The 25,571-nt window shown below is 44.0% G+C and overlaps 1 protein-coding gene across 2 annotated transcripts in view; it reads right to left on the reverse strand.

The window, feature by feature from the left end:
- The window catches only part of dph1 (diphthamide biosynthesis 1), an 831,546-nt gene that overhangs the window by 749,630 nt on the left and 56,345 nt on the right, over positions 1 to 25,571 (reverse strand). For both annotated transcript variants that reach the window (XM_063031915.1, XM_063031914.1), the window contains one exon: positions 13,075 to 13,138. In XM_063031915.1, the coding sequence (XP_062887985.1) occupies positions 13,075 to 13,138 (64 nt within the window). The remainder of the gene's footprint in view (positions 1 to 13,074; positions 13,139 to 25,571) is intronic.

Raw genomic sequence — 25,571 nt, forward strand, 5'->3', positions numbered from 1 at the left:
TCTAACCATTTACCCATTTCCTGAGATTAAATCAGACATTCTGGGCTCTCCACCATAGAAAACTTCCTCTCACCTTTAATCCTGATGAGCCCAAGTATTTTATACATTTTATACTTCTGGTGAATCACCCTCATTTTCCCATACCCCAATAAACATTCTACTTAATCATTCTTCATAGATCAACACTCTCACCCTAGAAATTAATAAATCATTCTAACGAACCTATCTGGAACGTCCCTGGATGTGACAACAAGGACAATGAAGGCCACAATCATTAAAAATTGAGGCACTTGGGAGATGACAGTATTAACCACATGTTTGAATAAGAGCCCTGACATTCACTGAACATGCATGGAATCAACAGTATAGAATTTTTATTCACTTTCTTATTTAAATTTATAGTATCCTCCTTGGACATAATGATTGAGGAGAATAATTTACTCGTGCTTCTTAAGTTTGGCCCAGCAACACTGCCATTGTCCAGTTGAGGGCTCGGGTAGCTAATCCTTCATCCCAACCTTGTGCCAGGTATTGAGGCAATCATATTGCTCACTAGAGAGTAGCCCACAGGTCACACATTTTCTTCAGTCTGAACATCATTCCTATCCATAACAAAGTGAGCCCTGCCCCATATTATCCTCTGTGCCTTTCTCACTTTGATCTCAGTCTCCATCACGACTTCAACGAGGTTCAGCACATGCTCAACGAATAGCATCTCATCTTCTGACTTGGCACATTAACTCATAGTCATAGTCATACTTTATTGATCCCAAGGGAAATTGGTTTTCGTTACAGTTGCATCATAAATAATTAAATAGTAATAAAACCATAAATAATTAAATAGTAATATGTAAATTATGCCAGGAAATAAGTCCAGGACCAGCCTATTGGCTCAAGGTATCTGACCCTCTAAGGGAGGAGTTGTAAAGTTTGATGGCCACAGGCAGGAATGACTTCCTGTGATGCTCAGTATTGCATCAAGACCATAAGACATAGGAGAAGAATTAGACCATTTGGCCCATCGAGTCTGCTTTGCAGATTTAATATCCCTCTTAGTCCCATTCTCCAGCTTCCTCCCTGTAACCTTTGACACCTTTACTAATCAAAAACCTATCAACCTCCACTTTAAATAGACCCTATGACTTGGCATCCACAGCTGTCTGTGGCAATGAATTCCATCCTCTGGCTAAAGAAATTCCTTCTCATCCTTGTTCCGAAGGAATGTCCATCTATTCTGACACTGTTCCCTCTGGTCCTAGACTCTTCCACTATAGGAAACATTCTCTTCACATCAGATCTCTCTAGCCTTTCAATATTCAAAGTACAAAGAAAATTTATTATCAAATTACATTTATGTCACTACACAACCCTGAGATGCATTTTCTTTGGGCAACCACAGTAAATACAAAGAAACACAATAGAATCGATAAAGAAACAAAGACAAACAACCAACGGGCAAAAGACAAACAATTCTGTGAATTCAAAAATAAAGAAAAAGACAAAATAATAAAAATAAATGAATGAATGAATCCTTGAATCCTTGAAAGTGAGCCCAGAGGTTGTGGAGTGAGTTCAGTATTGGGGTGATTGAAATCATCCACATTGGTTCAGGATCTGGTTCAATAATCAACGAGAAACTTCACAAAGCTTGGCAAATTCAAATTTTTCTGCCTATATTTAAGATTTTCAGCATTTACAGTGTTTTTCTCCAGTTACTTTAGATGACGATTTTGCCTCTCCCATTGAGCACTCCCCCAGATTGATTGTTTGTTCCATGTCCCATTACCTCTCGATTTTGCCTAGCAGGGGCGAGCAGCTGATGTCAGCAACATTACTAACCCCAAGACAGGATCGAGTTCAAATTCAGAACTTGCAATGTATGCATTATATTCATCCTCATAAGAAAAATGCTTTCCACAGCAAGTTGCTTTTGGAAAGAAATCACCACTGTTGTGTACAGGAACACAAGTCACTTCATTCCCAACAAGACCCAGCAGGAAACGAAAGAATGAGTGACCAATTCTTGTTTTACACAGAGTGCGCATGGAATCTGGAATGAACTCCCTGCAGATAGAGAGGAGGTGGGTTCCATTTCTTCAAAAGAGATTTGAATCAACACTCAGTGGCCACTTTATTAATGCAAATATCTAATCAGCCAATCATGTGGCAGTAACTCAGTGCATTAAAAGCATGCAGACATAATCAAGAGGTTCAACTGTTCAGACCACACAACAGAATGGGGAAGAAATACAATCTAATTGACTTTGGATATGGGTGGTTTGGGTATCTCAGAAACTTCTGATCTCCTGGGATTCTCACGCATGAGAGTCTTTCGTGTTTACAAAGAATGGTGCAAAAAACACCAAAAAAATACACAGTGAGCAGCAGTTCTGTGGGCAAAAACACCTTGTTAATGAAAGGGTTCAGAGGAGAACAGCCAGACTGGTACAAGCTGACAGGAAGACGACAGCAACTCAGATAACTGTGCATTACAACAGTGGTGTGCAGAAGAGCATCTCTGAACAATCAACATGTTGAACCTTGAAGTGGATGGGTTACAGCAGCAAAAGACTACTCCTGTACCTAATAAATGGACAGTGAGTGTACGGTGAGGAAGGATTTGCAAGGCTCCAGAGTAGCTAATTAGAAGTCTAATGAAGAGCATACACAGTCACAATGGGCCACATGACCTCCGTTTCTGCTGAAGTTATTGTATAGTTCAATCAATCCAGTCAGAAGAAATGCTGGTCAAGATGTCAAGAACTTGCTATCTTAGGTGGCACGGTACCATAGCTGTCAGTGTAACACTATTACGGCATCTGTGACCCAGGTACAATTCTGTCACTGTCTGTAAGGAGTTTGTACGTTCTCTACATGACTATGTAGGTTTCCTCCAGATGGTCTGGTTTCCTCCCACATTCCTAAGACGTAGGGGTTAGTAGGTTAATTGGTCAAATGGGTGTAATTGGGCAGTGTGGATTCATTGGGCTGGAAGTGACCTGTTATTGTGCTGCATCTTTAAATAAAATAAACTTCCTGTTGCAAAACCCAGCAGATGCTGGAAGTCTGAAATAAAAGAGCTTCAGCGGAGAAAGCAAATCATATCTCTGACTACAATTCCCAAGGGAGATCATTGGCCTAAAGTGTTCCCTTTGTTTCCAGAGGTGCCTAACTTGTTAAGTATTTCTGGCATCGTATTTCAGACTTTCCCGCTGCTCCACAAAGAGCACTCCGATATTTTCAAACTGACCTGAAGGTTTGTGATAAGTCGATTTCTTATATAAGTACGGTGCCTAAAATACTGAAGCATAATACTGAAGAAGTGCCACGTTGTTAAAAGTAACATCTCGTCTGAAGAACAGCACCTCCAACCCATACACCATCAGGTAGACATTACAGAATTATACTGATCTGAAGGAGAGCAAGAAACTCTGGTATCCAAGTCATTGTCACCCCTCAACCAAAATCCTTCGAACAGATTATCTGAACGTTATTATACTGCTGTTTGTGGGAGGGGAGCTTGCCATACACAAATTGTCGGCCATATTTCCTATATTATGCTTGATGGCGCTGGACCTGTAAACATCGGGAGTTTAGAAGAATCAGGGGAATCTCACTGAAAATGACCAAATATTGAAAGGCCTGGATAGAGTGGATGTGGAGTGGATGTGGAGAGGATGTTACCTATCGTTTCCTGATCGGTCAGGGCATCAAAGGATATGGCGAGAAGGCAGGTGTACAGGGTTGAGTGGGATAGAGGATCAGCCATGATGGAATGGCAGAGCAGATTCGATGGGCTGAATGGCCTAATTCTGCTCCTATGTCTTATGGTCTTATAGTGGGGGAGTCTAGGGCTAGAGGGCACAGCCTCAGAACAGAGGACTGTCTCTTTAGAAAAGAAATGAGGAGGAATTCCTTTAGCTAAAGGGTAATAAATCTGTGGAATTGATTGCATCAGACAGTTGTGAAGGCCAAATCATTGAGTGCATTTAATGCAGAAGTTGATAGGTTCTTGATTAGTAAGGGTGCCAAAAGGAACGAGGCGAAGGCAGGAGAATGGGGTTGACAAGGATAGTAAATCACCCATGATGGAATGGATGAGCAGACTTGATGGGCTGAATAACCTGATTCTGCTCCTACATCTTATTACATCGGTCACTGCAAAAATACTTCACTTCCTTCAAAGCACTGTGGTTATTCTAAACAGGACATGAATGGTGCTATCAAAATGGCATATTGCATTTCTCTTCCCCTCCTCCTGAAGACCATACAGCTCTTCCTGTGCCAGTCCAGGCTGTGCGCTCTATTCAACTGACAACCTTCTGACTCACACAATATTGCTATGACAGAGCCAAGTTGAATAACAATCAGAACTCAGGAAGGGAGGAGAGAGGAAATAAAACATCTTACAATGGAAACCAATAAAAATCGCTTAACTTCTTGTAACCTGTCAAATTACAAGATGGCAATTCCTTCAGGAATAATCGGGAGCATCATCCGGCCTAACGTATCAAGTGTCAGCACTTAAAACCCTGGCAGTGGCAGATATTGTCAAATTATGAATTATATTCCATTACATTCCATTACTGTCTTTGTCAGCCAATTGTATTAGATACAATAAACCTATAAAACAAGGATTCTATGGATCCTGCACTTCATAGCGCCGTTTATCAGATGAAGCATTAAACTAAGGCACCATATGCCCTTTTTGATGGGTACAAAGGGTTGTCTGGTTTATTATGACTGGCTGGGGAGTTCACCCAATGTCTTATCCTCAACCATGATCACTGAATAAATGAGATTTTGCTGTCATCCTTGAGGTATTAGTTCTGTGCAAATTAACTAAAGACAATTCTTAAATCTCAACAGTGATTGTGCCTCAAAATTACATCACTTGCTCTTTAAACAAAGAAAAAGATTAGCTTTATTTACATGGACATTGAAACATACAGTGAAATGTAAAACACATAAAATTCTGGAAGTACTCAGCAGATCAGACAGCATCAATGATAAGGAATTACTAGTCGACATTTCAGACAGAGTCCTGATGAAGGGTCTTGGCTTAAAATGTCAATTCTTTATACCTTTCCACAAATGCTGCCTGATCTGCTGAGATCCTCCAGCATTTTGTGTGTGTTACTCTGGATTTCCAACAGCTGCATAATCTCTTCTGTTTAGGAATAAACAGTCGACATTTCATCAGGACAGGAAAGCAGCCTGAATAAGAATGTGGAGGAGGGGAAGGAAAACAAACTATGATATCCTTGGGGCAGCCCACAAGGGTCACCATGTTTCCGGTGCCAACATAGCATACCCACAACTTAATAACCCCAACCCATACACCTTTGGAAAGTGGTAGGAAACCGGAGCACCAGGAGGAAACCCTCGCGGTCATGGGGAGAAAAACAAACTCCTCATAGACAGGAGCCTTCAGTCAGGGGATCAAGTTTGAAGGCTGGCAAGTCATCATGTTGCAGCTCTATTAAAACATTGATTAGACTATATTTGGAGTACTGTGTTGGTCTTCTGGTCACATTACAAGAAGGATGCAGAGGTTTTGGAGAGGTTGCAGGTAAGGCTCACCAGGATATTACCTGGATTGGAGAGTATTTATTACAAAGAGAGGTTGGACAGCTTGGGCTGTTTTCTCTGGAGGGTCAGAGGCAGAATGATGATCTGACAGAAGTATCCAAAATGTGAGAGGCATAAGTAGTTAGAGTGGAAATGCCAAATACTGCGGTCATAGTTTTAAGGCAAGGGGGGAAGTTCCAAAAGGATAGGCAAGCAAAGTAGTAACTGAAGGAGCATACAAGTGTCTGGAAATGTGTGGCCAGGGATGACTGTGGAAACAGATACCACAGCAATGTTTAAGAGACATTTAGACAGACACATATACACGCAGAGAATAGGATATGGACTATATGCAAGCACATTGATAGTTAGATTGACATGATGGTTGGCCCAGACGTGGTGGGCTGAATGGCCTGTTGTACGGTTCTCTGTTATAAGACCAGAAGATATTGGAGCAGAATGAGGCCAATCAGCCCATCCAGTCTGCTCAACCATTTCATCATAATTGATCCATTTTTCCTCTCAGCCCCAATCTCTTGCCTTCTCCCTGTATCCCTTCATGCCCTGAACAATCAACAATCTATCAAGGTCTGCCAGTTATTATGAACCTCACACCAGGATCAATCATCAGGCTCTTAAACCAAAGAGGATAACTTCACTCAACTTCACTTGCCCTTTCATTGAAACAACCAATGGGCTCACTTTCAAAGACACATCATCTCTTGTTCCAGATACTTATTGCTTATTTATATGTTATTATTTCTTTCTTTTTATATTTGCACAATTTGTTCCCTTTTGTACATTAGTTAAACGGCCAAGTTGGTGTGGTCGGTCACTGATTCTGTTGGGGGGGAAAAAGAATCAGATGAAATCTCAGCTAGAGTTTGCCAGAAGGTATGAGGGATATTCTGAAGTCAGCTGGAAAAAGGTACTATGGTCTGATGAAACCAAAATTAAGCTTTTTGGCCAACAGACTAAACGCTACATTTGGTACAAGCCAAATACTACACGTCATCAAAATCACAAACATCCCTACTGTGAAGCGTGGGGTGGGGTGGGGTGCTTCACTGCAGCAGGTCCCGGAAGCTTGTGAAGGTAGAAGGTAAAATGAATGCAGCAAAATACAGGGAAATCCTGGAGGAAAATCTGATGCAGTCTGCAAGAGAACTGCAACTTGGGAGATTTGTTTTCCAGCAAGGCAATGACCCCAAGCATAAAGCCAAAGCTACACAGGAAAGGTTTGACATGGATCGTAAATTGGTTGGCAGACAGGAAACAAAGAGTAGGGATTAACAGGTGCCTTTCAGAATGGCAGGCGGTGACTAGTGAGATACCGCAAGGCTCAGTGCTGGGACCACAGCTATTTACAATATACATTAATGATTTAGATGAAGGGATTAAAAGTAACATTAGCAAATTTGCAGATGACACAAAGCTGGGCGGCAGCATGAAATGTGCGGAGGATGTTGAGATAATGCAGGATGACTTGGACAGGTTGGGTGAGTGGGCAGATGCATGGCAGATGCAGTTTAATGTGGATAAATGTGAGGTTATCAACTTTGGTGGCAAGAACAGGAAGGCAGATTACTATTTGAATGGTGTCAAGTTAGGAAAAGGGGAAGTACAACGAGGTCTAGGTGTCCTTGTTCATCAGTCACTGAAAATAAGCATACAGGTACAGCAGGCAGTGAAGAAAGCTAATGGCATGTTGACCTTCATAACAAGGGGAGTTGAGTATAGGAGCAAAGAGGTCCTTCTGCAGTTGTACAGGGCCCTGGTGAGACCACACCTGGAGTATTGTGTACAGTTTTGGTCTCCAAATTTGAGGAAGGACATTCTTGCTATTGAGGGAGTGCAGCGGAGGTTCACGAGGTTAATTCCCGGGATGGCGGGACTGTCATATGTTGAAAGATTGGAGCGACTGGGCTTGTATACACTGGAATTGAGAAGGATGACAGGGGATCTGATTGAAACATATAAGATTATTAAGGGATTGGACACACTAGAGGCAGGAAACATGTTCCCGATGTTGGGGGAGTCCAGAACCAGAGGCCACAATTTGAGAATAAGGGGTAGGCCATTTAGAATGGAGTTGAGGAAAAACTTTTTCACGCAGAGAGTTGTGGATCTGTGGAATGCTCTGCACGGAAGGCAGTAGAGGCTAATTCTCTGGATGCTTTCAAGAAAGAGTTAGATAGAGCTCTTAATGATAGTGGAGTCAAGGGATATGGGGAGAAGGCAGGAACGGGGTACTGATTGTGGATGATCAGCCATGATCAAAGTGAATGGCAGTGCTGGCTCAAAGGGCCGAATGGCCTACTCCTGCACCTATTGTCTATTGTCTATTGTTTAAAAACAACAAAGTTAATATTCTGGAGTGGCCAAGTATCAGTCCAGATCTCAATCCAATTGAGAACGTGTGGCTGGACTTGAAAGGGGCTGTTCACTCATGATCCTCATGCAATCTGACAGTCAAGAATGGGGCAAAATTGCAGTGTCCAAATGTGCAAAGCTGATAGACACCTATCCACACAGACTCAAGGCCTAAGACTTTCGCACAATACTTTCTTACTGTAATTTATAGTTTTTTTTAAATGTATTGCACTGTGGCTGCTGTCACAACACAACAAATTTCACAACTTTTAACAGTGATATTAAACCTGATTCTGATTCAAATGCCAAGACTATGAGAGAGTCTGTAGTAATGCAGGCCCTCCTCTTTGCTTGTTCAAAGTTCAACATAAATTTATTGTCAAAATACATATATGTCACCATATACAACCCTTAGATTCATTGTGTGCATTGTGAGCTGCATGTGCCAGGAGACAACAGTTGTGGAAAATTAGGTTGCTGACTACAGTTATGGGAGCAATTGATGCTTTAGGATTTATAAATTTATTCCAAGCATGTATCTACAGTATAAATTTATACCAACTTCAAATGTTGGGTTAAAAATATATCTGCTGTTAGAACAGTGAAGAGTTGAAAGATTCAAATGATTTCTTCTTGATTTTTCACGTCTCTGGGCCAAAGCTGCTTTTATTTTCCCTCTTCAATCACTGTTCAGGAGGCAGTGAAAACTACGCAGTGAGTTTTCGGGGTCTTTTTTTTTAACGTGCTGGAGTAAATCTAACTTGGTTCCATCACAACCCTTCGATACTGTGAAGCCCTTTGATCGTTTGGTACATTTCTTCTCACTTGTCAATGGGCTTCCTCAAGATTATAGAAACTGAGTCAAAAGGATCAGGCAGCATTGTGGAATCCTGCTTTCTGAGATAGGGAACACAGAGATAGGAGCCCCGTCACTCTTTGATCAGCATTATTCGCCCCTCAGCAACAGGCTTTTATTGCCTTCACATCTGTGAAATCAATTTTTATATATAGAAATCCAAGACCAAACACAGCATTCTAAAAACCTGCTTTGATAGCGGGGGTACAGTGGCAGTCTGATTACGTTAACACAAGGCCCAGACTAATAACCTCAAGAACGTGAATTCAAATCCCATCATACCACAATGATATTTTGACCCAGAGGGATGCATCCTTTATTCTTTCTATTTTCCTTTGCAAGCACAAGAACTCAGATTTCTATCTTTAGCTATTTGCACCTCACACTTTCTGTATTTGTTTCCATTTTAAGGCAAAGGTCTTCCCATATAATGCTGAAACTCCAATGTTGATTAGCACAATTACAATTTATAAATTCAGCTTGAAACAAGAACATTTAGCCTATTGTCCCTGTGCAATATCTTTCATAAAATAACCACCCAATCTCTTCTTTCTGTGGGGCTAATTTTACCTTTCAAATATAACTAACTTCAAGGAGATTAAATCTCAGAACAGGCTACAATTAACAAGTATAATGGAACACAATGTAATTTGGTTGACTAAATGCATAGGTGAGCTTGCTTGAGAGACAGGAAGAAACAGTGCTCTGACTGATATTTTTTCCCACTTAGGTGATGTAATGGGAATAAACCATAAGTAACATAAACCATAGGAACAGAATTAGGCCTATTGGGTCTACATCACCACTCTATTATGGCTAATTTATTATTCCTCTCAACCCCATTCTACTGCCCTCTCCCTGTAATCTGACACCCTTACTAATCAAGAACCTAAGAACCTCCACTTTAAATATACCCAATAGCTTGGTCTCCACAGCTGTCTGTAGCATTGAATTCCACATATTCACCACCTTCTGGCTAAAGAAATTCCTCCTCGTGTCCGTTCTCAAGAGATATCCCTCGGAGTCTTTGCCCTCTAGCCCTAGATCCCCCCACTATAGGAAACATCCTCTCCACATCCACTCTATCTAAGCTTTTCAATATTCAATAGGTTTCAATGAGATTCCTCCTCATTCTTCTAAACTCCAGCCCAGGAATGGGATCCAAGACTTGATCAAATTAGCTTCTGATAAAACGAAGAGTTTGCACTTAAGCTGACAATACACTTTTCTGTTCAAGCTTCACCAGGCATAAAATTTAAGCTGATAGCCCAGTGCAGGATGAGCAAGTGCTGCACTTCTGAGCTGGAATGCAAGGAAAAAAGAGCTGTCTAGCATTTCAAATGGATGCAAACCAATGGAAAGGCACTTTCCCAGGAGGCGTGGGGTGTCCCCATTAGCCAACACGGCCAGATACATATGGAGCAAATCATGCTGCTGCTGTGGTCATGTTGCGGATTTTACATTCTCTGTTACACATAAACAAAGTTCACTGTCAGTGAATGGAGTACTGAACATTTAAGGATATACACCAGGAAGTTAGAATTAAATTATGCATCAACCAGGCAGAGTCCCGAACTGGTCTTAAGCCGCACCAGGGAGACTTTGAAAGGAGACCAAAGGCAAATCACAAGATCAATATCAAATTAAACAATTATGGTAAAAGATGATTGAGGGCAAAGATTTTGTAAAATGGCACTAGGGAATGGACACTATGGAGATTTCAAAGCCAGGGTCAAGAATTGTGGAGAATTTGATCTCTTTAGAGCACAGCAGGTTAAAAGTGTTCAAAATGATGAGCTGATGTAGGAAAAGTAAATAAGGATGTGAAATGGTAGAATGGTAAAAGATGGGACAAGTGTCATGGTTTCAGTCCTGGTTTGGAGACTAACACTCTTGTTTATCTCTGAACCCCAAAGTTGTGGGTTACAATCTAACTCAAAGCTCAAGCAAAAAATGTTATTAGTACCAAGTATAAGCAACTTTTGTTTTATTCAGAGAGACAGCCAAGTAACAGGCCTTTCAACTCAATGAGCCCACACCGCCCAATTACACTGATGCGAACAATTAACCTACTAACCCGTACGTCTTTGGAATGCGGGAGGAAACTGGAGCACCCACACGGTCACTGGGAGACCATACAAACTCCTTACAAACAGTGGTGAGAATTAAACACCGATTGCTGATCGTTGGCACTGTAAAGCATTACGCTGACTGCTACGCTACCGTGCTACTTTGGCCTCTCATTCACTTGAAATCCCACAGTGCCACTGCAGAACAGCAGGAAACCCTATGACTGATGTTCATCCATCTTACAGCAGATGTCATCAGATTACTGGATGTGAGAGCCAGCGGTGAACAAATATCTGCTCATTTGCCCTGCTTACCTTCCATAGCAGATCACACTGGTCTGCTCTAGAGGTCATAGAGAAACATGGTAGTTGACAATTTTGGGTTTCTGGCATCGGTGAGTCAAGAGTTTGAGGCCTGGCGTTCGGGGTATTCATTGGTAAGTCCTGGGGCAGGTACTAAATAGCAGAGCTGAAGGTCAGTTGGAAGTCCGAAGGCTGAGACCTGGAGGCCGAAGTTCTGAATCTGCAAGTCTGCTGGGGAAGTCCAATATCTACCAGTCCACAGGAGGCTGGAAGTCTGAGGACTGGAGGCGACCTGTTCTGGGGTGAGAGGACTATCTATGTTTGTATCTGGGTGGACGTGAGGGAGGAAAGGGGCTTGTTTTTCTGTTGTTGTTTTGTTGTTGTTGTTCTGTTGGTTCTGTTTTGTGTTGTTCTGCCAAGCATTGTGGGCATATTATGTTGGCGCTGGAATGTGTGGCAACATTTTATGGGCTGCCCCCTGGTTGTGTTGGCTGTTAACGCAAATGGCACAGTTCACTGTATGTTTCAATGTAAATGAATCTGAACCCTGAACTTACCCCTTTATGTTGTGTGTTGTATTCAGATCACTTACCTCTATTCCCATAGGACATGATGATTTAAATACTTCAGCTTGTTCTGCAACCACCATGCTCCCCCCTTCCCCTCTCCATCCCTGAACTTATAGTCCTTTAGGCTACCCTAGATACGTTTATTGTTCAAGTCCTTATCCGTTCTGTTGTATTGTGTACCTTGATCTGATCACCGTATGATAAACTGTTAATACAGGCTCACCAGTAAACAGTACACCCAGTTCTACTCCCATCCTCCTTCATTAGAATCCAGCAATTTTTCTCAATTTACAGAGACCCCCTTCGAAAGTTATCACAGAATCTGCTTACATTGCTGTTAATTCTGAACCATAACAACTTAATGCGTGTTAAAATAAAACAGCTCTTCTAATTATTTTTTTCCTCTGCTAATGTGTTGAAATCTGTGCTTTCTGGTGACAGAACGCCCCATCCCAACCTCCACCACCAGAGGAAAGAACCCTGAAACTTCAGCTTTCATAGAGAAGACCCAAATGAAGTGGGAAGAACAGCTTCTTTATTTGCTCTAATATTTAGTGATTTATGTTGGAAAAAATTAAATTTGATTCCATCATCCTGATCCAAATGTGTGGATTTTTCTTCCTCTGGTCACCTCTAGTCGTCTTAAATACTCTATGCTGCAGTTACTAACTCCTCCTCTATTGAAACAATTCCTCCTTATTTACTTCTCTAACATCAGCTCATGAGTCTGAACACTCTTAACCTTCTATGCTCTAAAGAGGACAATTTCTCCATAATTCTTGACTCTGGCTTCGAAGACTCACAATGACCAATTCTCCCAGTGCTATTCCACAAAATGTTTGCCTTCAATCAATGTTGGAAAATTCCCACATCAAGAGAAAGGAGACTCCTGCAGCAAGAAAAGCAACACTAAACAATAACTCACCTTCCTCTATATTTTACAGATAAATGTCCTGAAATGAACTGAAAGCAACAGCCAGCCTCCTGGGTTCAAGTTTGACAAATAGAAACCATTCAGAGCATCCTTCTTGCAGTTTATGACACTGAACATGTAGCCCATTATCTTTAATTCCCTCAGCTAATTAAGAACCAAATTGAGTCATTGACAAGCTGTGAATTGTAACATCTTGACCCATGACTACTCTGCAGATCTGATGGAAAAAAAACCATCCAACCAAACACATCATCCCAAACAACAGGCAAACCCAAGCAAAGGATGTCCCACATTCTCCATGAGAATGTCTATTCAGATCTTCCTTAATTACTTACAAGTCCAAACTGGCCCTTTGGGTTTGATACTCTAAGCCGCTAACTTAATGAGTTGCTGTCTTACCTTTCTATGATATCAGCAATTGCGCAGGCAAACATCTGGAGTCCTTCAGGCATTTGCAGAGCAACTAAACAAGACAGAAAGAGTTTTTAAAACGGATAGTTTCCTTTCAGTGTTTTGTATATACACACAGTGGCCACTTTATTACTTAAACCTGTACACCTGCTCATTAATGCAAATATCTAATCAGCCAATCATGTGGCAGCAACTCAATGCATAAAAGCATGCAGACATGGTCAAGAGGTTCAGTTGTCATTCAGATCAATCATCAGAATGGGGAAGAAAAGTGACCTGTGACTTTGACAGTGGAATGATTGTTGGTGTCGGATGGGGCAGTTTGAGTATCTCAGAAAATGCTGACGTGGGATTTTCACATACAATACTCCCTAGAGTTTACAGAGAATGAGAGGATGGGGCAAAAAACAAAAAAAAATCTAGTGAACAACAGTTCTGTGGGCATAAACACCTTGTTAATGAGAGAAGCCATACTGGTTCAATTTGACAGAAAGGTGACAGTAACTCAAATAACAATGCGTTTCATAGTCATACTTTATTGATCCCGAGGGAAATTGGGTTCCGTTACAATCGCACCAACCAAAAATAGAGTATGAATATAGCAATATAAAACCATAAATAATTAAATAATAATATGTAAGTTATACCAGATGGAAATAAGTCCAGGACCAGCCTATTGGCGCAGGGTGTCTGACCCTCCAAGGGAGGAGTTGTAAAGTTTGATGGCCACAGGCAGGAATGACTTCCTATGACCTTTAACAGTGGTGTCCAGAAGAGCATCTCCAAATGCACAACATGTCCAACTTTGAAGTGGATGGGCTACAGCAGCAAAAGACCATGAATATACACTCAGTGACCACTTTACTGGTTACAAAAGGTACCTAATAAAGTGACCCCTGAGTGTATTTGCAATGTTAGAATCCAAGAGAGAGAGACTGCTAAAAAGTGATTGATTCCTCTTTCTCACATGCTCATTGTCCCAACTCGAGCTGGATATTTCCCAACGCCTCAAAACTGTACATTTCTCAGCATAACAGTTCCAGAAGGCTTGAGACAGTCTATGTGGCTTTCCTCTGGGAGCTCTGGTTTTCTTCCACATTCCAAAAAGTGCACTCCAGTTAGAGTCAGTGAGTTGTAGGCATGCTATGTGGGCGTTGGAAGTGTGCCACTTGCGGACTAACAGTGCAATCCTCAGGCCCTGTTGGTTGCACTTCACTGTATGTTTTGATATTTCAATGTACACGTGACAAATAAAACTAATCTTTAAAGCCAACCATTTAGTCACCAGCTTGGGCATTACCTTAAGCACTCACTCCCTCCATCACCAGTCTAAGAACATTGTAGGCTTAACTATATACAAAATGATCTGTAATTCAAGGAAACAAACCCAGCTGATCAAATTTCTTCTCTTGGCCAGAATGCTCCATCTCAGGCATCACCCCAGGACATTTCTTTTGCACCTTCTTCAATGTAATCACACATCCTTCCCAAAGTGTGGTGACTACAACTGTACACAGTACTCCAGCTGTGACCTCACCAGTGATTTATAATTTTCATCATTATCTCTCTGCTGTTATAGTCTGTAAGCCTGGCTAATGAAAGCACTTCTTCACTATTTCATCTGCCTGTGCTGCCACCTTTAGGGATCTTCTTTGCTCCCCAGGCTCCTATCACGCAGTGCATATCCTACTCTTATTAGTCCCCATGGGGCACCATGTTAATGTAGAGGTTAACAAGATGCTATTACAGTTCTGAAATTCAGAATTCAATTCTGGCGCCGCCTGTAAGGAGTTTGTACACTCTCCCTGTGAGCGCCTGCGTTTCCTCTTGTGTACTTTATACTTTATTGTGTTACGTACCCCGTAACTGGGTTGCCAAACCAGCAGAAATGGATCACTCAGTTGGGAGTCTGGATTACTAGAACTAAGAAAGTTTTATTAAAGAAACAAGCAACACAGTACTCTAATCAAAAGGATAATAAATGCAACAGTTCAGCAATGATAAACACACATGTACACAGAATTAGGATAACAGGATCAATCAAGCTCTATCGTTGTCTAGGGGTAAATGACCAGTTTCAAAGTGACGCAAAGTTCAGTTCAATTGAGTTCAGTTCAGTTCACTTCATAGTAATCACTGCCGTGGGAGATGGACAGTGGAGGGAAGGAGAGAGAGAGCAAAAACGAATGAATATTCAAACGGCTTCCACACAGACCTTTGATATTCTTCGCAGTCAGCTTTCGGGCGAGCCCTTTGTGATGTCTTCTGAGATCACCGACCGTGACCCCTCCGTTTCCAGATACGATCGTTTCTCTGCGGTGAACCTGGCACCCAGGCAAGGGCGGACACACACCAGGTTCCCGCCAATCGTAACTTTCTACCCTGTGCGTCTATGGCTTGATCCCACGACCAGCCCTCCAAAACCTCCCACCGACTTGTGGGAGACGCACCGCTTCCAGGGTCTCGTTACCTCGGGGTGTCGTGTGTGTCTTGCCTTAACGAACCTGTCCCTTTTTATCCCCCTGCTGGGGTATCGCCTGTCCATCACTTCAAACAGTTCAGGGATCAAAGGGGGGGCCGATCTTGACAGCTTTCCTTCCGTCCCTTAATTAACATCTCCAAATGCTGCTCCATTGTTTTCCTTATCTCTCTTTCTCCTGAAGACAGGTGGCAGACCAACTGCTGATCCCACTGGTGCCAGCACAGGACAGTTAACATCTTAATCTATGTGTACTCTCGTCATAATTGTCACCAAACAATTGATACTAGAACGTACAAACTTCACAGCGATATTTGATTCTGTGCTTCCCGCTCCCTGGAGTACAAATCGATAGTAAATATTAAAAATTTAAATTATAAATCATATATAGAAAATGGAAAGTAAGGTAGTGCAAAAAATCCGAGAGGCAGGTCCGGATATTTGGAGGGTACGACCCAGATCCAGGTCAGGATCCATTCAGCAGTCTTATCACAGTTGGAAAGAAGCTGTTCCCAAATCTGGCCATACAAGTCTTCAAGCTGCTGAGCCTTCTCCCGGAGGGAAGAGGGACGAAAAGTGTGTTGGCTGGGTGGGTCGTGTCCTTGATTATCCTGGCAGCACTGTTCCGAAAGCGTGCGGTGTAAAGTGAGTCCAAGGACGGAAGATTGGTTTGTGTGACGTGCTGTGCCATGCTCATGATCTTCTGCAGCTTCTTCCAGTCTTGGACAGGACAACTTCCATACCAGGTTGTGATACACCCTAGAAGAATGCTTTCTACAGTGCATCTATAAAAATTAGTGAGGGTTTTAGGGGACAGGCCAAATTTCTTTAGTTTTCTCAGGAAGTAAAGGCGCTGGTAGGCCTTCTTGGCAGTGGACTGTGCTTGGTTGGTCCAAGTCAGGTCATTTGTGATATTGACCCCGAGGAACCTAAAGCTTTTGACCTGTTCCACTTGCGCACCACCGATGTAAATTGAGTCGTGCGGTCCGCTACTCCTTCTGAAGTCAACAACCAATTCCTTCGTCTTGCTGACGTTGAGGGACAGGTTATTGTCTTCGCACCATGCCACCAGGTTCTTAATTTCCTCTCTGTACTCAAACTCATCATTACCTGAGATACGGCCTACAATTGTTCTGTCATCAGCAAACTTATATATTGAGTTTGATGGAAACTTGGCTACACAATCATGGGTGTACAGTGAGTACAGCAGGGGGCTGAGTACACAGCCTTGTGGGGCACCAGTGCTCAGAGTGATTGTAGAAGAGAGCTTGTCTCCTATTTTCACAGCCTGGGTCCTGTCTGTGAGGAAGATGAAGATCCAGCTGCAGATCTGAGTGCTAAGGCCCAGGTTCCGGAGCTTAGGAATCAGTTTATTTGGCATGATGGTATTAAAGGCAGAGCTGTAGTCAATGAAAAGGAGCCTTACTTATGCGTCTTTATTCTCCAGGTGTTCTAAGGAGGTATGTAGGGCCAGAGAGATGGCATCTGCCATTGACCTGTTGCTCCAGTAGGTGAATTGCAAAGCGTCGAGGTTGACCAGTAGGCTGTGGTTGATGTGTGCCATAACCAATCTCTCGAAGCACTTCATAGCAATTGATGTCAGAGCCACAGGTCGATAGTCATTCAAGCATGCCACCTTGCTCTTCTTCCGCACCGGGATTATCGTTGCCTTCTTAGAACACGAGGGATCTTAGACTGAAGCAAGGAGCAGTTGAAGATGTCAGCAAATACTCCAGCTAGCTCACTTGCACAGGTCCAGAGAACCCGTCCTGGGACACTATCTGGGCCCGTCGCCTTCCTTGAATTTATCTTCAGAAATGCCCTTCTAACGTCCTTCTTGGTGATGATGAATCTCGATGCCACCAGGTCCGGTTCATTCGGAGGGAGCGGGACGCTCCTCTTCTGTTCGAATCTTGCGTAGAATACGTTAAGTTCGTCAGGAAGAGAAGCGCCACAGTTATTGATATTCCCAGCCTTTTCTTTGCGCCCAGTGATCTCATTTAGACCCTGCCATGGTCTACCGGCATCCCTCTGGCTAGCCTGGGCTTCCAACTTGCCTCTTGGCGCCCTTAATGGCTTTCCAGAGTTCACGCCTGGATTCCGTGTAGCGACTGGTATCCCCAGACCCAAAAGCCGCAGCTCTAGCCTTCAAAAGGGACTTGACCTCATAATTCATCCAAGGTTTCTGGTTAGGGAATACCTGGATCGTCTTGCGAGACACACAGTCCTCTGTGCATTTCCAAATAAAGTCCGTGACAGCTGAGGCATACTCATCGAGGTTAGCTGCCGAGTCCTTGAATACTAACCAGTCCACCGATTCAAAGCAGTCACGGAGGACCTCATCCGTTTCCTCCGTCCAACACAACACTACTTTTGACACCGTGACCTCCCGCTTCAGTTTCTGTTTGTAAGCCGGGAGGAGGAGTACGGCCTGATGGTCCGATTTTCCGAAGTGAGGTTGTGGGACGGAACGGTAGGCATGCTTGACTGCTGTGTAGCAGTGGTCAAGTATATTCGGGCCTCTAGTGGGGCAGGAGACATGTTGGTATAACTGTGGCAGCGCCTTTCTGAGGTTGGCCTGGTTAAAGTCCCCAGCTGTAATGAGCAAAGCCTCCGAATACCTGGTCTCAAGTTCACTGATGTTGGAATACAGTATGTTCAGAGCACACTCCACATCCGCCTGGGAGGGAATGTAGCCCGCTGTCAGTATGACCGAGGTGAATTCCCGTGGCAGATAGTAGGGACGACACTTCACCGACAGGTGTTCCAGGTCTGGGCTGCAGGAGCTTGTCAGCACCACTGTGTCCGAGCACCACGCATTGTTGATCAGTAGGCAGACACCACCTCCCCTCGTCTTGCCCGAAGACGCCGTGTGGTCCATCTGATGGATCGAAAATCCCTCCGGTCGGATGGCACAGTCGGGGGTGGGAGGGGAGAGCCAGGTCTCGGTGAAACAGAATACACAGCAGTTCTGCATCTCCCTGCAGTAGGTAAGTCTCCCTTTAAGATCATCCACCTTGTTCTCAAAGGCTTGCACATTAGCTAGTAGGATGGTGGGCACAGGGACCCTGAAGCCTCTCAGCTTCCATCTGACCAGCAGCCCAGCTCTTTTCCCACGCTTCCTCAGTAAATAGTGCATCCTTCCAGGTTTCCATCGATGCAGTGTGTTGTTGGCAGTTCTTTGAGGTTGGTGGACGCATCCCGCGGGGATCGATCGGCGGGTCGCGTCGTCGGGTGCTCCAGGTCGGGCCGAGTGACGGGGGAGGCTCCGCTGCCACTTCCAGCTGCCGGGGGCCTGGGCTGTCGATTGGGTCGGGCGCCGAAACCGACACTTAATCCTGGAGGGCCAGGCTCCTGGCTGAAACAAGTCCGTAAACCGAGTCACGGTTGCGGAGGCCTCCGCTCCAGCCGACCCTTGGGCTCGATTTCTGAGGTCGGCTGCGGAGGCCTTACTTCCAGCAGCTGTGGATGTCCACCAGCGAGGCTTTACGGTGGTTGCTCCGGGGAAGCATCTGGGGTAACTTGAGGTCTCCGACGTCACTTCTGTGTGATCGTCTGCTCCGGAGAGGTGCTGGTCGGAATGGGCCATGTCTCCAAGCGCTCTAGAACAGTAGCAGGCCACGGGTCTCTGGGATCCAGGTGCGGTCCAGAGTTTAAGAAGCAATTCTGGCGCGGTGATCTCCAGCTGGGTCAGTAGCTTTACCAGGGTGTTGTTGATCTTGCTAGATGCAGCAGATTGGAGGTTTAGAAGGGTTTCTCAGGCATAGGATAGTGCAGAGGGCAGTTTGCTCGGGAGAGCATGCACAGAGTCGCCAATTACCGGCGCCATCTTATGTGCTCCCATTTCCTCCCACATTCTAAAGCTGTTCCAGTTAGCAGTTAATTGCTCAATGTAAATTGTCCTGTGATTAGGCTAATGTTAAATAGGTGGGGTGCGGAGTGGTGTGGCTCACTGGGCTGTAAGGGCCTGTTTCGCACTGTATCTCTTAGTAAATAAACAAATATAATTGCATCAGCACTTGGATCTGGGCTAAATTCCATCTTCTATTGCTGTTCCATCTTACAAGCTAATCAATATGAATCTGTTGCCTATAACCATCCTCATTATCAACACAACACCAATTTTCACATTATCATCAAACCAACCAATCATACCTTCTACATTCTGATTCCAATTAACTAATTGTAAATCCATGCCCAAATATTACAAATTCTATGTGTCTTCCCCTCGTTTACCATCATCCTATGTTGGACCTTGTTAAAAGCTTTCTGAAATCCTATACACCACATCTCCTGGTTCTCCCTCGTCTACTCTACAAGATACATCCTGAAGGAATGGCACATTATGTTTACACCAGAATGTGTGGTGACACGTTTGGGCTGTCCCCAGCATATCCTTAGGTTGTGTTAATGCAAACAACACATTTCACTGTTCGTTTTGATGTCCAAGTGATAAATACACCTAATGCAATCTAAGAATTCCAATAGGCATTCAAACAAGATTTGTCTTTCATAAATTCATATGAACTGTTCAAATGCATTACAATTTTATTTATTTTTGTTTATTTAGAGATACAGCATGGAACAGGCCCTTCCAGCCCAATGAGCCTCACTGCCCAGCAATCCCACCGATTTAACCCTAGCCTAATCACAGGAAATTTACAATTACTTATTACCCACTAACCAGTACGTCATTGGAATAGTCATAGTCATTGTCATACTTTATTAATCCCGGGGGAAATTGGTTTTCGTTACAGTTGCTCGATAAATAATAAATAGTACTAGAACCATAAATAGTTAAATAGTAATATGTAAATTATGAAGTAAGTCCAGGACTATTGGCTCAGGATGTCTGACCCTCCAAGGGAGGAGTTGTAAATGACGTACTGAATGAGGAAACCATAGCACAGAGTAACCCCACATGTTCATGGGGAGGACGTACAAGATCCTTACAGAGTTTGTAAGGATTTTGTCAGTTGGAATTGAACTCCGAACTCAGACCCCCAAGCTGTAATAGCAGTGCATTATTTTTCTACGTTAAACTTCTTTCCTTCCTGATTCTGATTTCTCCTGACTCTCTTAGTGCCCCCAAAAACTATCAGTCTCAGCCAATAAGTGTCCACATACTTTTGAGGCACAGAATTCTAAAAACTGCATAAACTGTTATATAAAATACTTCTCATTTCTGTCCAAAACAGCTGGTCAATCATCTTAACACCCAGTCCCACATTTCTAGACTTACCCGTTGAAGGAGATATCCCAAGGCTTCAGTCCTGACAAACCTCAGAACTTTAACACTCTCAATATCAAAACATGTTCTTGTGTGAACACCAATCTGACACTATCTTATACAACAAGCCAGAGACTTCCCAAGGTCAAAATGGCTAATTCAAGAGGACATAATCTTAAAGTGATTGGAGGAAAGTATGGGGGGGGGGGTGTACTATAAGTAAGTTAGTTACACACAGTGCTGAATGCATGGGATGCCTTAGCACGGGTGAATTGAATTGACTTTATTTCTTACATCCTTCACATACATAAGGAGTAAAAATCTTTACGTTACGTCTCCACCTAAATGTGCAATGTGCAATTGTAGTAATTTATAATAAATAGAACAGTCAATGTAACATAGAAATACACACAAATCTGTGTGAGTTAATCAGTCTGATGGCCTGGCGGAACAAGTTCTCCCAGAGCCTGCTGGGCCTGGCTTTTATGCTGCGGTACCGTTTCCTAGATGGTAGCAGCTGAAATAGATTGTGTTGGAGTGACTCGGGTCCCCAAAGATCCTTCGGACCCTGTTTTCACACCTGTCTTTGTAAATGTCCTGAATCATGGGAACTTCACAACTACAGATGCGCTAAGCTGTCCGCACCACTCTCTGCAGAATCCTGCATTTAAGAGAGGTACAGTTCCAATACCAGGCAGTGATACAGCCAGTCAGGATGCTCTCAATTGTGCCCCTGTAGAAAGTTCTTAGGATTTGGGGGCCCATACCAAACCTCTTCAACCATCTGAGGTAAAAGAGGCGCTGTTGTGCCTTTTTCACCACACAGCTGGTGTGTATAGACCACGTGAGGTCCTCGGTGATGTGGAAACCGAGGAACTTAAAGCTGTTTACCCTCTCAACCCCAGATCTATTGATATCAATAGGGGTTACCCGTCACCATTCCTCCTATAATCCACAATCAGAACCTTTGTTTTTGTGACATTGAGGAAGAGGTTGTTTTCTTGACACCACTGTGTCAGGGAGATGACTTCTTCCCTGCAGGCCACCTTATTATTGTTTGAGATTAGGCCAATCAATGTAGTGTTGTCGGCAAATGTAATTAGCAGATTAGAGTTGTGGGTATACAGGGGGTAAAGGAGAGGACTTAGTACACACCACTGAGGAGTTCCTGTGTTGAGAGTCAGAGGCGTAGAGGTGAGGGAGCCCACTTTTACCACCTACCGGCGATCTGACAAGAAGTCCAGGATCTAGCTACACAAGACAGGGTCAAAGCCGAAGTCTCTGAGCTTTCTATCGATCCTGGATGGAATTATGGTGTTGAATGCTGAACTGTAGTCCATGAACAGCATTCTCACATAAGCATCCTTCTTCTCCAGACATCAATATGTAAGGTCAGTGGCTATTGCATTGTCTGTTGATCGGTTGTGTCGACAGACGAATTGTAGGAGGTACAGGCAGACACGTAAGGGACATTTACGGAACAGGCGGACACAACAAGCAATTAGAAAGCCAAAATGGAATGTTGTCTTTTGTTACAAAAGGGACTAGAATTCAAGAGAAAGGAAAACTCTCAGGTAGGCTCACAGATGAAAGTAAAATGAAGGATTATGTAGAAGAGAACCGTTATATTGATCTTGGAGTACTTTAAAAGGTGGGCACAACATCTTGGGCCGAAGAGCCTGTACTGTGCTCTAGTGTTCTATGTTCTCTCTTCGTATGATAACCCCTCATCTCCAAAATTAATCAGTATGCTTCAAGACAGAGGCTCGGTGCCTTCCCAAATTATCTCAGTGCCTTCCATTTTACCTCTGTAAATATTTGTGCATTATTCATAAATTGAATTTTAATTTCAAGTTTAGTTCATTCCCCTTGTAAAATAAACATATTCAGAGAGCGTGACAGTGTGATACTGAACCAAATGCAAATACATCAACACTTTTTTAAAATTTCTTCTTTAAAAAGGAATTGGCCTTCTTTCTTATCCCGATTTCCATCAAGTCAGCTCACTGGAAATGCTGCTCTCAACAACCAGATAACCTTTGTAATCTCCTCCATGCTCTCTTCTTGCTACTACCATTTAACAGGAGGTACAGAAGCCTTGGGTCCCACACAACCAGGTTCAGGAACAGTTATTACCCTACAACCACCAGGCTCCTGAACTGGAGCGGATAATTTCACTCACTACCACTCCGAACTGACTCCACAACACTTTCAAGAACTTTTCGCAACTCATGTTTTCAGTATTTTTTTTATTTACAGAGTTTGTCTTCTTTTGCACATTGGGTATTTGTCAGTCTTAGTATAGTTTTTAATAAATTCTATTGCAGTTCTTTATTTTCCTGTAAATGCCTGCAAGAAAATTAATTTCAAGGTAGCAACACACATAAAAGTTGCTGGTGAACGCAGCAGGCCAGGCAGCATCTCTAGGAAGAGGTGCAGTCGACGTTTCAGGCCGAGACCCTTCATCAGGACTAACTGAAGGAAGAGTGAGTAAGGGATTTTAAAGTTGGAGGGGGAGGGAGAGATCCAAAATGATAGGAGAAGACAGGAGGGGGAGGGATAGAGCCAAAAGCTGGACAGGTGATTGGCAAAAGGGATATGAGAGGATCATGGGACAGAAGGTCCGGTAAGAAAGAAAAGGGGGGGGGACCCAGAGGATGGGCAAGGGGTATATTCAGAGGGACAGAGGGAGAAAAAGGAGAGTGAGAGAAAGAATGTGTGTATAAAAATAAGTAACAGATGGGGTACGAGGGGGAGGTGGGGCATTAGCGGAAGTTAGAGAAGTCGATGTTCATGCCATCAGGTTGGAGGCTACCCAGATGGAATATAAGGTGTTGTTCCTCCAACCTGAGTGTGGCTTCATCTTTACAGTAGAGGAGGCTGTGGATAGACATGTAAGAATGTGTGGCCACTGGGAGATCCTGCTTTCTCTGGCAGACAGAGCGTAGGTGTTCAGCAAAGCGGTCTCCCAGTCTGCGTCGGGTCTCGCCAATATGTAAAAGGCCACATCGGGAGCACCGGACACAGTATATCACCCCAGCCGACTCACAGGTGAAGTGTTGCCTCACCTGGAAGGACTGTTTGGGGCCCTGAATGGTGGTAAGGGAGGAAGTGTAAGGGCATGTGTAGCACTTGTTCCGCTTACACGGATAAGTGCCAGGAGGGAGATCAGTGGGGAGGGATGGGGGGGGACGAATGGACAAGGGAGTCGCGTAGCGAGCGATCCCTGCGGAATGCGGCAGGGGGAGGGAAAGATGTGCTTAGTGGTGGGATCCCGTTGGAGGTGGCGGAAGTTACGGAGAATAATATGTTGGACCCGGAGGCTGGTGGGGTGGTAGGTGAGGACCAGGGGAACCCTATTCCTAGTGGGGTGGCGGGAGGATGGAGTGAGAGCAGATGTACGTGAAATGGGGGAGATGCGTTTAAGAGCAGAGTTGATAGTGGAGGAAGGGAAGCCCCTTTCTTTAAAAAAGGAAGACATCTCCCTCGCCCGAGAATGAAAAGCCTCATCCTGAGAGCAGATGCGGCGGAGACGGAGGAATTGCGAGAAGGGGATGGCGTTTTTGCAAGAGACAGGGTGAGAAGAGGAATAGTCCAGATAGCTGTGAGAGTCAGTAGGCTTATAGTAGACATCAGTGGATAAGCTGTCTCCAGAGACAGAGACAGAAAGATCTAGAAAGGGGAGGGAGGTGTCGGAAATGGACCAGGTAAACTTGAGGGCAGGGTGAAAGTTGGAGGCAAAGTTAATAAGGTCAACGAGCTCTGCATGCGTGCAGGAAGCAGCGCCAATGCAGTCATCGATGTAGCGAAGGAAAAGTGGGGGACAGATACCAGAATAGGCACGGAACATAGATTGTTCCACAAAGCCAACAAAAAGGCAGGCATAGCTAGGACCCATACAGGTGCCCATAGCTACATCTTTAGTTTGGAAGAAGTGGGAGGAGCCAAAGGAGAAATTATTAAGAGTAAGGACTAACTCCGCTAGACGGAGCAGAGTGGTGGTAGAGGGGAACTGATTAGGTCTGGAATCCAAAAAGAAGCGTAGAGCTTTGAGACCTTCCTGATGGGGGATGGAAGTATATAGGGACTGGACATCCATGGTGAAAATAAAGCGGTGGGGTTCAGGGAACTTAAAATCATCGAAAAGTTTAAGAGCGTGAGAAGTGTCACGAACATAGGGAGAAGGGATTGAACAAGGGGGGATAAAACCGTGTCGAGGTATGCAGAAACGAGTTCGGTGGGGCAGGAGCAAGCTGAGACAATAGGTCGGCCAGGACAGGCAGGTTTGTGGATCTTGGGTAGGAGGTAGAAACGGGAAGTGCGAGGTGTGTGAACTATAAGGTTGGTAGCAGTGGATGGGAGATCCCCTGAGCGGATAAAGTCGGTGATGGTGTGGGAGACAATGGCCTGGTGCTCCTTAGTGGGGTCACGATCGAGGGGTAAATAAGAGGAGGTATCCGCGAGTTGTCGCTGTGCCTCGGCAAGGTAGAGATCAGCATGCCAGACTACAATAGCACCCCCCTTATCGGCGGGTTTAATAATAAGGTAGGATTAGTGCGGAGGGAATGGAGAGCAGAGCGTTCCGAAGGAGTGAGGTTGGAATGGGGACAATGTGCGGTGAAGTCGAGACGGTTGATGTCCCGTCGGCAGTTAGCGATAAAGAGATCCAGAGCAGGCAGAAGACCAGAGTAGGGTGTCCATGAAGAAGAGGAGGGTTGAAGACGGGAGAAGGGGTCATCGGTGGGGGTGGAAGAGTCCTTGCCGCAGAAGTAGGCT

The sequence above is a fragment of the Mobula hypostoma genome, chromosome 23, assembly GCF_963921235.1.
Source record: "Mobula hypostoma chromosome 23, sMobHyp1.1, whole genome shotgun sequence".
Classification (NCBI taxonomy): domain Eukaryota; kingdom Metazoa; phylum Chordata; class Chondrichthyes; order Myliobatiformes; family Myliobatidae; genus Mobula; species Mobula hypostoma.